The 15,260-nt window shown below is 40.5% G+C and overlaps 1 protein-coding gene across 5 annotated transcripts in view; it reads right to left on the reverse strand.

Moving 5' to 3' along the window:
- The window catches only part of REV3L (REV3 like, DNA directed polymerase zeta catalytic subunit), a 186,639-nt gene that overhangs the window by 7,671 nt on the left and 163,708 nt on the right, over nt 1-15,260 (reverse strand). For all 5 annotated transcript variants that reach the window (XM_032156767.2, XM_032156758.2, XM_032156806.2 and 2 more), the window contains 5 exons: nt 8,043-8,157; nt 6,149-6,286; nt 3,889-4,079; nt 2,688-2,934; nt 205-414 (listed from right to left, as the gene is read on the reverse strand). In XM_032156767.2, coding sequence (XP_032012658.1) covers nt 205-414; nt 2,688-2,934; nt 3,889-4,079; nt 6,149-6,286; nt 8,043-8,157 — 901 coding nt within the window. The remainder of the gene's footprint in view (nt 1-204; nt 415-2,687; nt 2,935-3,888; nt 4,080-6,148; nt 6,287-8,042; nt 8,158-15,260) is intronic.

The following is a 15,260-nucleotide window of genomic DNA, read 5'->3' on the forward strand; positions in this document are numbered from 1 at the left end:
AAAAAAAAAAAAAAACAAAAAATAAGTTATAAAACAAACCATTATTAATAGTTTGATATTTTTGAGATTTTTACGAAGTTTATCATTTAGACTCATTTCACTTTTCACACCAGTTTTGTATCTCACACTATAATTCAAGAGTGACTATATCTTCCTGTAAGATCAGACTGCTTGTGATTCCAGGCCTATGGAACAAAACTGTACCTTTACAAGTTGCTCCTGTTTACGTTCCAACTCCCGGATTTCTTGGTTGAGGATGACTGCAACATGCTGAGGTTGGCTCCGACATTTACTACAGATGCCATGCTGAGTTAGGTCATCACACACAGGACAGTGTAAAGTAGTAAAATATTGTGAAATAGTGCCTTTCCGCCCTTCAGGTTCACTTCGCGAGGAGCTGGTAGCTTTATGGATCTACAAAAACATCCATTCAGAAGTAAGTCTGAGTCAGCTTCACAGCAGAGCTGCTACTTTCATGCTAATTACAGGTTTACTCAGGCATTGATTCATTCTTTCATTAATTCACTCATTCAACAAATGTTGAGTAGCTACTATGTGCCAGGCACTGTTCCAGATACTGGAGCTACAGAAATGAATGAAGTCCTTGCTTTCATGGAACTTACATCTTAATATTATCAGATACATTTTTTTTTATTTAAGTTCTAGGGTGTGCGCAGGTTATATATGTATAAATGTGCCATGTTGGTTTGCTGCACCCATCAACTCATCATTTACATTAGGTATTTCTCCTAATGCTATCCCTACCCCAGCCCCCCACCCCCCCGATAGGCCCTGGTGTGTGATGTTCCCCGCCCTGTGTCCAAGTGTTCTCGTTGTTCAGTTCCCACCTATGAGTGAGAACGGGCAGTGTTTGGTTTTCTGTCCTTGTGATTAGTTTGCTGAGAATGATGGTTTCCAGCTTCATCCATGTCCCTGCAAAGGACATGAACTCATCCTTTTTTATGGCTGCACAGTATTCCATGGTGTATATGTGCCACATTTTCTTAATCCAGTCTATCACTGATGGACATATGGGTTGGTGCCAAGTCTTTGCTATTGTGAATAGTGCCACAATAAATCACTTTGTAAAAAAGTTATTAGGTTAGCCTCTTACAAACGTCATTGGGTTAACATTCTTGCTGGTGATGAACATTAGTAATAAAGAATCTGAGTTTCCTGCCTTAGAGCCAGGATATGTGCTCAGAACACTTACAGTAACATATAGGTGGGCAAGATCATCTAACACAAAGCCTATTTTATAATAAAGTGTTGAATATCTCATGGAATTTATTGAATACTGTACCAAAAACGAAGAACAGAATGGTTGTATGGGTACTTGAACTATGGTTTCTACTGAATGCATATCATTTTTGCACCATCGTTAAGTAGAAAAATCTTAAGTTGAACCATCGTAAGTTGGGGAACAACTATGATGCTATTTTACCACTGCAGTCATTCTTTACTCTGGTTTCTTCAGAGCTGTGTCTAGTGTGTCTAGATACTAAATCCTACACCTTTCTTAGACATTCACTTTGAAGGAATTTTTGGCTGTACATTTATTTTCTATTAACTGGCTTATTCTATGTCATTTTGTGGCTACCATTGAAATTGTTGTGGGATTTATTTTAATATTTCTGTAATTCGGCCAACTTGATAGAAGCTAGGAAGGTGTTTGTAGAATACTTAAACGTTTATCTTTTAGGAAACCAGGAGAGCATGACATCTTTGCCAGTTTAGGATAGAGGATCTGCTTTGCTCTCATAGTGAAACAGGAAAGGTTCCCTTGTTCCCCTCGCAGGGTGTGCGACAGGGGGAATGGCTCGCTTCTTCAGTGCTCCGCTGCTCAAACCTCTAGGGGAGCATACAGATGGGCAGGTTGTGGGGCTCTGGCCCCATGGCAGTGTCTAGGGGTGAATGTTTATAGCTGAAGCCCCAGTGGGTGTGTGTTACAGGGTACTCTTTTAGTTTGCCGTCTATAGGCGGCTTATGTTAACTAGCTCAGTTAGACCCTCTAGCTTGTCTCAAGGATGGAGGGCTTTCTGTATTCCAGGTTCTTGCCTTGGTGTACCAGAAGAATCCGATCACCCCATGGGCTAGGAGAATGAGTGCAACATTTTATTGAGTGGAAGTAGCTCTCATCTGATGGTGGAATCAGAAGGGAGATGGTTTTCCCCTGGAGTTGGGCTGCTAGGTGGCCCCATCTCTTCTCCGACTGCCCCGGCCAAACTCCACCTTGTCCTGCTGGTCAATGGCCTGCCAGTGTGCCAGTGCCTCTCAGTGTGCTGCTCTGTTGGCGTGCTCCTCTTGACGACCAGCCGCTTGGGTCTTCCACCGATGTGTTCCTCACAATGTCCAGCTGCTTGTGTGTCTGCCCACTAGGGTCTCGGGTTTTTATAGGCCCAGGATTGGGGCGTGGCGGGCCAAGGTGGTCTTGGAAAATGGCAACATTTGGGCATGAAACCAGGAGTGCCTATCCTCACCTAGATCTGTGGGGGCGGAGCCCTAGCCAGGGACCCACCTTTCTCTACCCAGCACTTCCCGTCCCGCTTTCTGTATCATTTTACGGGACCACACTCTTCCCCTCCCAGCACTCCTGTATCAATAGCACATAAAACCTTTAGTTCTACTGAAAATTTGGAGTGAAATCTCTCCATAGTTAGAGCACATGTACTATTTGGTAAGCTTACCCTTGGTAATTCATGGTACCAGCTGAAGACATCAATACCAATAAGTGAGAAGATTCTTGCCAAGGGTGGAAGGATTTGCTTGGTAATATAGTAAGTGGCATTCAGTCTCAGAGTTGGGTCCTGCAGGACTTCCACTGGGCGCCTTACAAGCTGGATAAGTGGTACTCCGGGGGTCCCATAAATGATGACGTATGGCACTCGCTCCCCAACCTGAGGCTCAGAGCGCCGGTCATAAGTCAGCATTTTCCTAGTCAAATCCAAAGAAAAAAACCACACCCAAATACTGTCATGGAAGCCATCTTTCTCACAAATTAAGTAAGAAACAATAATAAAACAATGAAAAAACTACAAAAGACACTTTCAAAACAGAATTACTATTTCTTTGAGAATAATATACATTTTGCTTAGCTGACACCAAGTGTAGATATCCTACAAGAGTTTAAAAATTACTCCGTAAATCATTGTTACCTGGAAAATAATGAGTTGGTAGATATTAACTAGCTTAAGATGTACTTTAGGTGGGAGTGGTGGCTCATGCCTGTAATTCCAGCACTTTGGGAGGCCAAGGATCGCCTGAGCCCAGGAGTTTGAGACCAGCTTGGGCAACATAGTGAGACCCCATCTCCACAAAAAAATTAGCCACCATAATGGTGCACACCTGTTATCCCAGCTACTTGGGAGGCTGATGTGGGAGGATCGCTTGAGCCTGGGAGGTCAAGGCTGCAGTGAGCTGTGATTGCACCACTGCTTTCCAGCCTGGGCAACAGAGTGAGACCCTGCCTCCAGGGGCAGGAAAAAGATGTATTTTATCCCCTAAGAATGAGAACTAACTATCATAAATCTATCATGAAAGATAAGAGAAAATTTACCAGGTTAAACTATCTGATTCCAGAATGACACCATCTAAATGCTTTGGTAGAACAGTATTAAGGACTACCTAGTGATTTTGATGTGGGAAAAACAAATGGTTCAAGCACTGTGTCACAATTTCTTTGCATAAGTTTCTGAAAGAAAGCCCAAAAGAGGTTTCCTCTTCACACCTTACAAAGTATGAGGGAGTATTCACTAACTTTCAGTGAGGCTTCATGTGCGCAGGTAAAGAAACAATTGTGTGTCTGTGTCTATGGGCTGTCTTTTCATTTACTCTAGACCTATGCAGAATCTCAGGACTATCCTGGCAAGGTACTGAGGGTATCATTACCTTGTAAGTTCAAGGGCTGGCACACAAGCTCCTGGTTTATAAGAAAAACTTCCTCTGTATTCCTTGGCAAAGATAAATTCTTGTATGCTGGCCTTTCCTTCCAGAAGCTTCATACATTGTCGCTGAACATACTGTTTAATTAGACTTATATCTCTCGTTTCAAATAGCAGCTTTAGAGAACGCTCAAGTATCTTAAAACAAAAAAGATATGCAAGTAAAGATAAAATATCTCCTAGTATGTTTCACCATTGTTATTACACTTTCAATTATGTAACTACTGAGTAACCTGCTAACCTACCTAAATAATCTGTTACTTACAATGATGGGATAATAAAATTATTAAAAATTGAAAGTTATTTGAGACTTTATAGAGCTTGCTATTTCTAAAAATAGAATATCATGTCGTTTAAGGAAAATCATGTGGAATGTCATGCAGATTAACATTTGCTATGTGATATGCAACATAAAACATTTTTTTTTTTTAATAGTCAAAGCCTCTAGGTACAAGAAACCAGACACGATTTCATGTATTGTTTTTTTATTTACCAGTATAGAAAGGGTCCTGATTCAGTCACAGGAAGCACAGAGAAGTTTAAAGATCACCAGGCAGTCAAATCAAAATCAGCCTTTTTGACTTTTTATAGTGTTGATAAATAATGATGACAGAATTTTCTGTGTTGGAAATTTCTACTAGGAGATAACCAGCATGCAGTGGATTTATGTAAGATTAATTTTTTTTTTTTTGAGACGGAGTCTTGCTCTGTCGCTCAGGCTGGAGTGCAATGGCGTGATCTCGGCTCACTGCAACCTCTCCCTCCCGGGTTCAAGCGATTCTCCTGCCTCAGCCTCCCGAGTAGCTGGGACTATAGGCGTGTGCCACCACGCCCGGCTAATTTTTTGTTTTAGTAGAGACGGGGTTTCACCGTGTTAGCCAGGAATGGTCTCGATCTCCTGACCTCATGATCCACCCGCCTCGGCCTCCCAAAGTGCTGGGATTACAGGCGTGAGCCACCATGCCCGGCCAAGTAGATTAAGTTAGTTCTAGGTGAAAGCTCTGTGTCTTATTCTGAATACTGGAACCAATGGATATTTATACAATAAGCTTATTAATTTAGCTTGAGTACAATTCTGCCTACAGAGAAAGAAGGTACTGGATTATATCTCTTCCAGAAATAGTGCTGAAAAAATCCCAAATTCACATATTATATATATGACATAATATATTGATAATATTCAATCCACTATGCTTTTAATGCTCTCATCAAACAGTAGATAGAATGCTATTCCCATTTATACCATTTATTTTTGTTTTGCTATAGAAGGAGTCTAGGCCCGAATAAAGAAAAAGCCAAAAAATATCATGGTTATTATGGTTGAGAAATTTGAGTAATTTATAGCTAATTGTTTGGAAATCTTCCTAATTTGTATTTGATAATCCAAATAAATGAAAGTTCAGTTAATCTGGCATGTATTATGTTACTTATGCAATCTCTCTGTTTCTATTTTATTTTGATGGAGTCTCACTCTCTTGCCCAGGCTGAGTGCAGTGTTATGATCTTGGCTGTCTGCAGCCTCCTCCTCCTGGGTTCAAGTGATTCTCACACCTCAGCCTCCCGAGTAGCAGGGATTACAGGCATGCACCCGGATAATTTTTGTATTTTTAGTAGAGATAGGGTTTCACTATGTTGGCCGGGCTGGTCTCAAACTCCTGACCTCAAGTGATCTGCCTGCCTTGGCCTCCCAAAGTGCTGGGATTACAGGCGTGAGCCACCACACCCAGTCTGTTTGTCTTGTTTATCCTGCTCTGCTTTCGGGAGCTGTTACACTATGACATATATGATCTCCAGGCAATAGGCAGGAAACTCTCATGTATTGCTTTTTAGTAATTTTTGATAAAACGTAAGGTATGGGAGGAAGTCAGAAACTTAAGGACTAAAATCAAATAAATTGTTTTTATTAGAAATAAAATTCTAGCTACTCAGGAGGCTGAGGCAGAAAGATTGCTTGAGCTCAGGAGGTCAAGGCTGCAGTGAGCCAGGACTGGACTACTGCACTCCAGCCTGGGTGATAAAAGTGAGACAAACAAAAACAAGACACTACAAATAAAATTCTCAAAATTCATGTAGTTACTCCTATAGTTATATTAATTATATAGGCTATAGTTCCTTCACCTAGATGTATGTTTAAGGATAGTTACATTTTCACCAGATACTTTAGCCACTTATTTCTTACAGATGAAGACAAGATAGATAAAACTTACCTTAGAAACAGCAGGGCAGGAATCTCTTCTGACTGTTTCTATTCCTTTTGCATCAAATACCGGGTCCTTCTGATCCAGTGTTTCATACATGTAACCCACATACCTCTTTTTTGTTTGTAAAACACAGGGCAAATATACCTGTGGTAAAATTAATAAAATGCCTCTTAATAACCATTTTCCCCCACCAAGAATGTTTTATTTTTATGTCTTCGTGCTTTCTTTAATCAAATATCAATTATTAAAAAAAATTCTATGTATGACTTTGGGCCCAACAAATTCATGATATAACACGTGGGAGCAAAATGAATTGTCTTTAAGTTGTTACCACTTGCTCACTCCTTTTCTTGCACTATCAATCAGTTTTGTTTATTTACTGAATAAAGTATAAACACTTCAGCTTGGCATTCAAGACAGTCTATAGTCTGGTCTCAACTTTATTTTTCTGGATCTATCTCCTGCTTCCCTGTATTTCCATACTGTGCTTTTCCAATTCCATACATGCCATTTTCTTCTATGCAGAATGATTGCAGCCCCACGTCTGCCTACTGAAATTCTAACAATTTTTCAAGACACAGTTCATTGTTACTTCCTATATGGAGTCTCCCTATCCAGTCCAGGAGGACACAATTCCTCCTTTCCTTTGTGCTCTCACAGTGTTTAAGTGGACTATTCTCATCTTGCTTTCTGTTATGTTTATAACAAGAGACTACTTATATACATTCCTAACCTTTCCTTTTAGATTACTGGCTCTTAGAGGGCAGGACTGTGTCTTACACTTCTTCGTATTCCACACAGTTCCTAGGCTAAGTATCTTTTATACAGAAAGAAAGAAATACATATTTGATATCTAAAGGTAAGTGAAAAAGAGTGGTAGACTTTGTTTTGCAAAGAAAGAATATATCTTCCATCCTACGTGGTCTTTTTACAATGTGACTTTGACATTCTTCCTATTAATAGTGGGGTCTAAGTTCACTCCCTTTAAATCTAGAGAGGCGCGTGACACTGTGTGACTTTGAGCCTGGGTCATAAACAAAGCAGCTTTTGTCTTTCTTTGGGACGTTCACACCTAGAACCCAACCCTCATGTTGTGAGGGAGAACAAGCAGCCCTGGTGAAAGGTCACTGGTAGGTGTTCTGGCTGATGTCCCAACTAGCAGCCAGCATCAACCACCAGACATGATGGTAAGCAAGCTTCAGATGGTTTCAACCCTTAGCTGCTGGTTGGGTTACCCCTAACCCCTAACGGTCTTCTCGAGGAACTGGACATCGTGCAGCAGAGAGAAGCCATTCCAGTTGCACCCTGTCTGCATTCCTGAGCCAGAAAATCTGTGAGCAGAATGAAATGCTGGCTGTTTTACACCATTAAGTTTGGGGTGATCTGTTACACAATAATAGTTACTGGAACAAAGTTTTCATTTCCTTACATAATTACTAAACAAATTTTGAGAAAATTATACAAAAGAGAAAATATTTAAATACTTTTTTTTTTTAAGAGACAGGGTCTTACTTTGTTCCCCAGGCTGGAGCGCACTGGTCAATCACAGTTCACTGTAACCTTGAATACCTGGGCTCAAGTGGTCCTCCCACTTCAGCCTCTGGAATAGCTGGGACTACAGGCATGTGCCACTATGCCTGGTTAACTTTTTAATTTTTGTAGAGATGGGGTGTGGCTATGTTGTCCAGGCTGATCTCAAACTCCTGGTCTCAAGCAACCCTCCTGCCTTGGCCTCCCGAAGTGCCAGGTTTACAGACATGAGCCACTGCATGTGGCCCAAATTTAACACTTTAATAGACCCATATACTATTAGTGATTCTGAAAATGTACTGAACAAATCAGAGGTCTCTAGAAGGTATATGAATTTTATATGTGATTACTAATATTACATTCCTCTTACCTTTTCAAACTTCAATTTCACTGGTTTAGGATTGGTAGCAGTTACAGCTTCAGCAATTTCCTGACCAATCTTAAAAGACTGCTCCTTAGTGGCACCTTTCAGTAGCACAAACATACTAAGGGGATTAAAAATAAAGTAAGGTAATGAGGAAGTCATTGTAACAAAAATTTTATCAAGAGTAACTTTCCTGGCTATGACTCTAATGCCAAAGAACCCTTTCTCCTATTTACTCTTTAAGATGCTTCCTATGTAAGCTTTCCTGTTTTATTACTTTCCTTATGTACTCATGATATATCTTGTTACAAATCTTTTAAGACATCCAATATTTCTAACACACAGATCAGCTCAGATATCCCAGTACTCAAGAAAGTCCTGGATCATCCCTGGACATTTAAGGCTTTGTATGGTACACAAGGGGTCACTAACCCCAAGCCCACAGACTGATACCAGTCAGTCTGTGATCAGTGGCAGATTAGTCAGATCAGTGGCAGCATTAGATTCTTATAGGAGCATGAACCCTATTGTGAACTGCGCACAAGTGAAGGATCTAGGTTGTGTGCACCTTATGAGAATCTAATGCCTGATGATCTGAGGTGGAACAGTTTCATCTCCAAACCACCTGGTCTGCAGAAAAATTGTCTTCCATGAAACCGATCCCTGGTGCTAAAAAGGTTGGGGACTGCTGTGGTCCAGGCACAGTGGCTCACACCTGTAATCCCAGTATTTTGGGAGGCCAAGGTGGTGGATCATCTGAGGTCAGGAGTTTGAGACCAGCCTGACCAACATGGTGAAACCCCATCTCTACTAAAATATAAAAATTAGCCAGGCCTGGTGGCATGTGCCTATAATCCCAGCAACTTGGAAGGCTGAGGGAGGAGAATTGCTTGAGTCTGGGAGGCAGAGGTTGCAGTGAACTGAGATTATACTACTGCACTGCAGCTTAGGACTCCATCTAAAAAAAAAAAAAAAAAAAAAAAGGCTGGGGACCACTGTGGTACACAGTTAAGTCACAAAATAAGAGATTATGTGATTATAAGAAAATGGAAGATGTACTTGTGATATGGGAAGTTTCCTTAAGGCCAGAACCACTCAACTTAAAAAAGACAGACATTGGCTGGGCGTGGTGGCTCACACCTGTAATCCCAGCACTTTGGGAGGCTGAGGCAGGTGTATCACCTGAGGTCAAGATTTTGAGACCAGCCTGGCCAACATGGCAAAACCCTGTCTCTACTAAAAAAATACAAAAATTAGCTGGGGGAGGTGGTGTGTGCCTGTAGTCCCAGCTACTTGGGAGGCTGAGGTGGGAGAATCGCTTGAACCCAGGAGGCAGAGGTTGCAGTGAGCCGAGATTGCGCCATTGCACTCCAGTCTGGGTGACAGAGCGAGACTCTGTCTCAGAAAAAAAAAAAAAAAAAAGACAGACATATATTCTGTAATGTATGTTAACTGAAAAATAGTTAGAAAATATAAAAAGACACACGGAAGAAAATCAACATCTGTAATCATATCATATAGAAAAAAGACATTACAAACACTTTGTGTACATCTGTAAATCTTTTCATTTGCTATAATGGATCATGTTACTTGGTAATGAATAATATTGAATTACATGAATAAAAAATACCAATACACAATACACTCAAAATACCAATACAAAATATACTCAAAAATAACTGATAAAATGCATTAGGCATCTTTTTTTCTATTTCAGTATATACTACAACCTGACCACCAACAGAAGTAATGGTTAATAAATATTTAAGTAAGATAGATTATAAAGTTCATCTTCACTTATATTTCTAGTGAAAAGACATTAAATAGTGGAAATGGATGGTATCTTGAAACATGACTTTAAGATTCTTTTTTCTAGCCATATAAACCAATCTCTTATTTCTAAAGTGTTTTTATACTGGATTTTAAAATCCCATTTTGGATGGTTTCTTTGGAAGAAGTCCCTGCTAATACTGGAGACAGTACTTGCCTGAGAGCCTAATATGAAAAATTAAAAGAAACGAAAAAAGTAGTTTATTCAACTCTACTGAAAGTCTTTAAAATAAATAGTCTCAATCTGAATTAATTTTAACATTCACTAAGGTAGAATAAAAATGCCTTAGTTAATTAGACCTTCAATCTAGGCTATACTTCGAACCATCTGAAGGTTTTTTTTAGTTTCTTTATAGGCCATCTGATGCTCATTTATACCAATACTACCTTATTTTAATTTTTATTTTTTTAAGAGGCAGGGTCTCACTCTGTTACCGAAGCTGGAGTGCAGTGGCATAATCATGGCTCACTGCAGCCTCGACCTCCTTGTACTCTTTCACAAGAATTTTTCAGTCTATTCCTGGCCCCAGGTTCAATACATAAGACTTGCTTTCTGTTACTATAGGTTTTTTCCAAGAATTTTATATAAATGGGCTGGGTATAAATGGGATACAGGCTTTTGCCTGTAATCCCAGCAACTCTGGAGGCTGAAGTGGAGGACTGCTTGAGGCCAGGAGTTTGAGATGGGCCTGGGCAATATAGTGAGACCCTGTCTCTAAGTAAATAAATAAAAATTTTATATAAATGAAACTACATAGTATGTACTCTTTTGTGTCTGTCTTCTTTCACTCAGCATATTTTGAGATTCATCCATGGTGTCAGAATAACAGCAACTTGTTGGTTTCCATTGTTGAGCAGTATTCCACTGTATGGATATACCACAATTTGCTTATCCAATCACTCACTGATAGACGTTTAGATATTTTGCAGTTTTGGACTATTGTGAACAAAGCTCCAATGAAGAATCGTACACAAGTTTTTGTGTGGACATAGGTTTTCCTTTTTCTTTTCTTTTTTTTTTTTTTTTTGAGATGGAGTCTTGCTGTCACCCAGGCTGGAGTGCAGTGGCGCAATCTTGGCTCACTGCAAGCTCCAACTCCCGAGTTCACCACCATTCTCCTGCCTCAGCCTCCTGAGTAGCTGGGACTACAGGGGCCTGCCACCACGCCTGGCTAATTTTTTGTATTTTTAGTAGAGACAGGGTTTCACCGTGTTAGCCAGAATGGTCTCCTGACATCATGATCTGCCCGCCTGAGCCTCCCAAAGTGCTGGGATTACAGGCGTGAGCCACTGACCGCGCCTGGCCAGGTTTTCTTTTTTCTAAGATAAGCATAAAGGAGTGGAATTGCTGGGTCATATGCTAAGTGTATGTTGAACTTCACATGCAACTGCCAACTGTTTTTATGAAAGATTATTATTCTTAAAATGTTCAGATGCAATGATGAATGCAACATTTTTTTTTTTGTTTTTTGAGATGGAATTTTGCTCTTGTTGCCTAGGCTGGAGTGCGATGGTGCGATCTCAGCTCACCGCAACCTCTGCCTCCCAAGTGAAGCGATTCTCCTGCCTCAGCTTCCTGAGTAGCTGGGATTACAGGCATGCATGACCATGCCTGGCTAATTTTGTATTTTTAGTAGAGACGAGGTTTCTCCATGTTGGTCAGGCTGGTCTCGAACTCCCGACCTCAGGTGATCTGCCCAAAGTGCTGGGATTACAGGCATGAGCCACTGCGCCTGGCCGTATGCAACATTTAAAATAAGTGGACATACACGTATTTCTATACAGTTTTATAATAGGCAAAACTAAGCTATGGTAATAAAAATCAGATAAGTGGTTGTCTAGGGCATGGAGTGAGGGTGAGGGATTCACTGTAAAGGGAGAATGAGAAAATTTTAGGGTGATAAAAAGTGTTCTATATCTTGACTGTCATGGTAGCTGGTAACTTGGGCCTATACATTTTTATATTTTATTACATATTATACATGTTAAAAATTATAATTCCATAAAAATGATAAAGAAATAAAGGCACATATACTTTACATCTTAAAAGTTATTATTGGCTGGGTGTGGTGGCTCATGCCTGTAATCCCAGCACTTTGGGAGGCCAAGGTGGGTGGATCATGAGGTCAGGAGTTCAAGACCAGCCTGGCCAACATAGTGAAACCCCATCTCTACTAAAAATACAAAAATTAGCTGGGCATGGTGCATGCCTGTAGTCCCAGCTACTTGGGAGGCTAAGGCAGGAGAATGGTGTGAACCCGGGAGGCGGAGCTTGCAGTGAGCCGAGATCACGTCACTGCACTGCACTGCACTCCAGCCTGGGCGGCAGAGTGAGACTCTGTCTCAGGGAAAAAAAAAAAAAAAAAAGAGTTTCTACTAGGTTGCCAGGGGCTGGGAAAGGTACTGTGTATGTGTGGGGAGTGGGGATGGTTAATGGGTACAAAAATGTAGTTAGAATAAGACCTAGTATTTGATAGCACAACAGAGCAATTACAGTCAACAATAACTTATTGTACATTTAAAAATAACTAAAAGTTTAATTGGAATGTCACCATAATTAGAAGGTCATTTACCTTCGTCTATCAGATTTCCTTCATTTTAATGATGAGGCAACTAAGCCTCAGAGACACAAAATGACTTATTAATGGCTATGCCATCATCTAGGAGTATAGCTAGAAAGAGAATCCAGGTCTCCTCACTCTCAGTTGGGAACTCCTTTTTTTTGTTTGTTTTTTTGAGACGGAGTTTTTCTCTTATTGCCCAGGCTGGAGTGCAGTGGCATGATTTTGGCTCACTGCAACCTCCACTTCCCGCGTTCAAGCGATTCTCCTGCCTCAGCCTCCTGAGTAGCTGGGATTATAGGCATGTACCACCACACCCAGCTAATTTTTTTAATAGTTTCATCACGTTGGCCAGGCTGGTCTTGAACTCCTGACCTCAGGTGATCCACCGCGTCGGCCTCCCAAAGTACAGGGATTACAGGTGTGATACAGGTGTGAGCCACTACACCTGGCCTTTTTTTTTTTTTTTTTTTGAGATGGAGTTTCGCTCTTGTTGCCCAGGCTGGAGTGCAATGGCGCAATCTTGGCTCACTGCAACCTCTGCCTCCTGGGTTCTAGCGATTCTCCTGCCTCAGCCTCCCAAGTAACTGGGATTACAGGCATGCGCCACCACGCCCAGCTAATTTTGTATTTTTAGTAGAGATGGGGTTTCTCCATATGGTCAGGCTGGTCTCGAACTCCCGACCTCAGGTGATCCGCCTGCCTTGGCCTCCCAAAGTGCTGGGATTACAGGCGTGAGCCACTGCACCCAGCCAGGAACTCTTATTCACTCCACCAAGCATTACCTATTATCCCAAGAGCAGTGTTTCTCAACCTTTTATCATTATTGTCCTTCCAAGGAAAAAAACCATAAATTTAAATTATATTTAACAAGGCAAAGTAATTACTAAGGAGTAAAATATTGTTGGGTAGGACTGGGCGCTGTGGGGCCAAAAACTATGGTACTGACTTTTTTTTGTCCTCCTTCAAGAACTTACTTGTATTCTGCCAGGGTGACACTGTTGTGAATTGCCCTCATACAGACATCACTAAACATTTGGGTTTCTTGTTTTTGAGACAGGGTCTCATTCTGTCACCCAGGCTGGAGTGCAGTGGCATGATCATGGTTGACTACAGCCTTGAACTCCTGGGTTCTTCTCACCTCACAGCCTCCTAAGTAGCTAGGAGTACAGGTGCACACCACGTCCGGCTAATTTTTTAATTTTTTGTAGAGACAGGGTTGCACTTTGTTGCCCAAGCTGGTCTTAAAACTTCTGGGCTCAAGCAATCCACCTGCCTTGGCCTCCCAAAGTGCTAGGATTTCAAGCATGAGCCAGCATGCCTGGCCAATGTTTGTTGAATGTATCAGGTAGTGAATGGTGATCAAAAGTTTTAATGACATTGCAAGTAAATTTCCTTTGACTGGAATCATATAATAACTATAAAATCTGATGTAGAGAGAAAGCATGTCATTATGCTTTCTCTCTACATCAGAGAGAGAAAGCTAGGAATCAAAACACTGAATATCAATTTATGGCTCTTTACTGACTAGTTGCAAGATCTTAAATTTCTTATCTTAGGGAAATTTGTTCTTAATAAGCATCACTTGAGGCACATTCTAAGCTCTCCCCTCCCCAAGTATGAAAACTGCTGGCCTAAATAATATTGAAATCTCTTCCGGCTCTGACATTCTGTGAGTCTATTATTTTTTGTAGCCTGACTTCTTACAGATCTTAAAGGGTAAATAATATGACTACAATCAGAATCATGCTGACTTCTGGGTGTTGTCAACAACATGGATAGCCCCTGAATTAAAATCAGTAAGTTAAAGGACTAACATTTTTCCCTAAATATTTTTTAAGGAGTTCTGCTAACAAGTGCAGAATTTCTTTTAGTAACTCTTATTTTGCTAGAATACCCAGCAGAAGTAGTTTCATAGAACAGTAAAATAACCAAAGCCAAACTAAGAAGTGGCTTTTGATGAGGAACAGGAGAGAATATGGATAATTAGGGCCTGGATAATTTGAAACTATCCCCACCTGCTGGTAATGAAACAGCTGCTCTATAAGGCAAGGTCTCATTCAGCATTAATATGATTATGCTGTCTGAACATTTTAAAGAACTGGGTAAGATTAAATGCTGTTCAAAGATTACTTATAAACTATTTAATGATCAGAAGCATTATCTTCTATTGCTCTGTTGGACTGTAAAGAGATCAGAGGTCTTGATGCAAGTGCTCTTAGCATGATCACACTGTGAATCTACATCCCCAATATGGAAAAAATTTCACTGTAAGAAATTTGAATAGTGCCTACATTCTAGAAGAATTTCAATAAGCCATGCAAAAAAGATGTTACATAAATAACTGAAACCTGAAAAATATCACAGCAAGCAAGGAAGCATGCAAGCTGGTGTTAATAACTTACATTATTAATAATGTGCCTTCAAATGCAGGCACATTATTTGCCAATCCATAAATAATAGGCTTGAGGAAGTCTGCGGACCCTCTGGAATCAAATGGAAAACTGTATTTGCCTATATGCACTTCTCTTAGAAGGTCAACATATTCTGGGGCTGAGTGGTAAGTTAACCACTCACAGTTCTGGCAATTGTCCTTCAAAAACAGTTTAATTATTTTAAGATATACACTTAAATTCAGAGAGTTACAGCTATATTAGAGGAATTATTCACATTAAAAGTAGTTTCTTTAAATAAACTAGACTCCTGCGTACACAGTTAGTTTACAGATCACTATCTACTTGGCTTAGAGCTACCTGGAGGGAAGCCATAGGTATCTTCAGTTTGTGGCTCAGGACACAAACTGTCTCTTACGGTCCTATCTGGTAAATCAGGA

This window comes from Hylobates moloch, unplaced genomic scaffold, assembly GCF_009828535.3.
Source record: "Hylobates moloch isolate HMO894 unplaced genomic scaffold, HMol_V3 SCAFFOLD_2, whole genome shotgun sequence".
NCBI classification, from domain to species: domain Eukaryota; kingdom Metazoa; phylum Chordata; class Mammalia; order Primates; family Hylobatidae; genus Hylobates; species Hylobates moloch.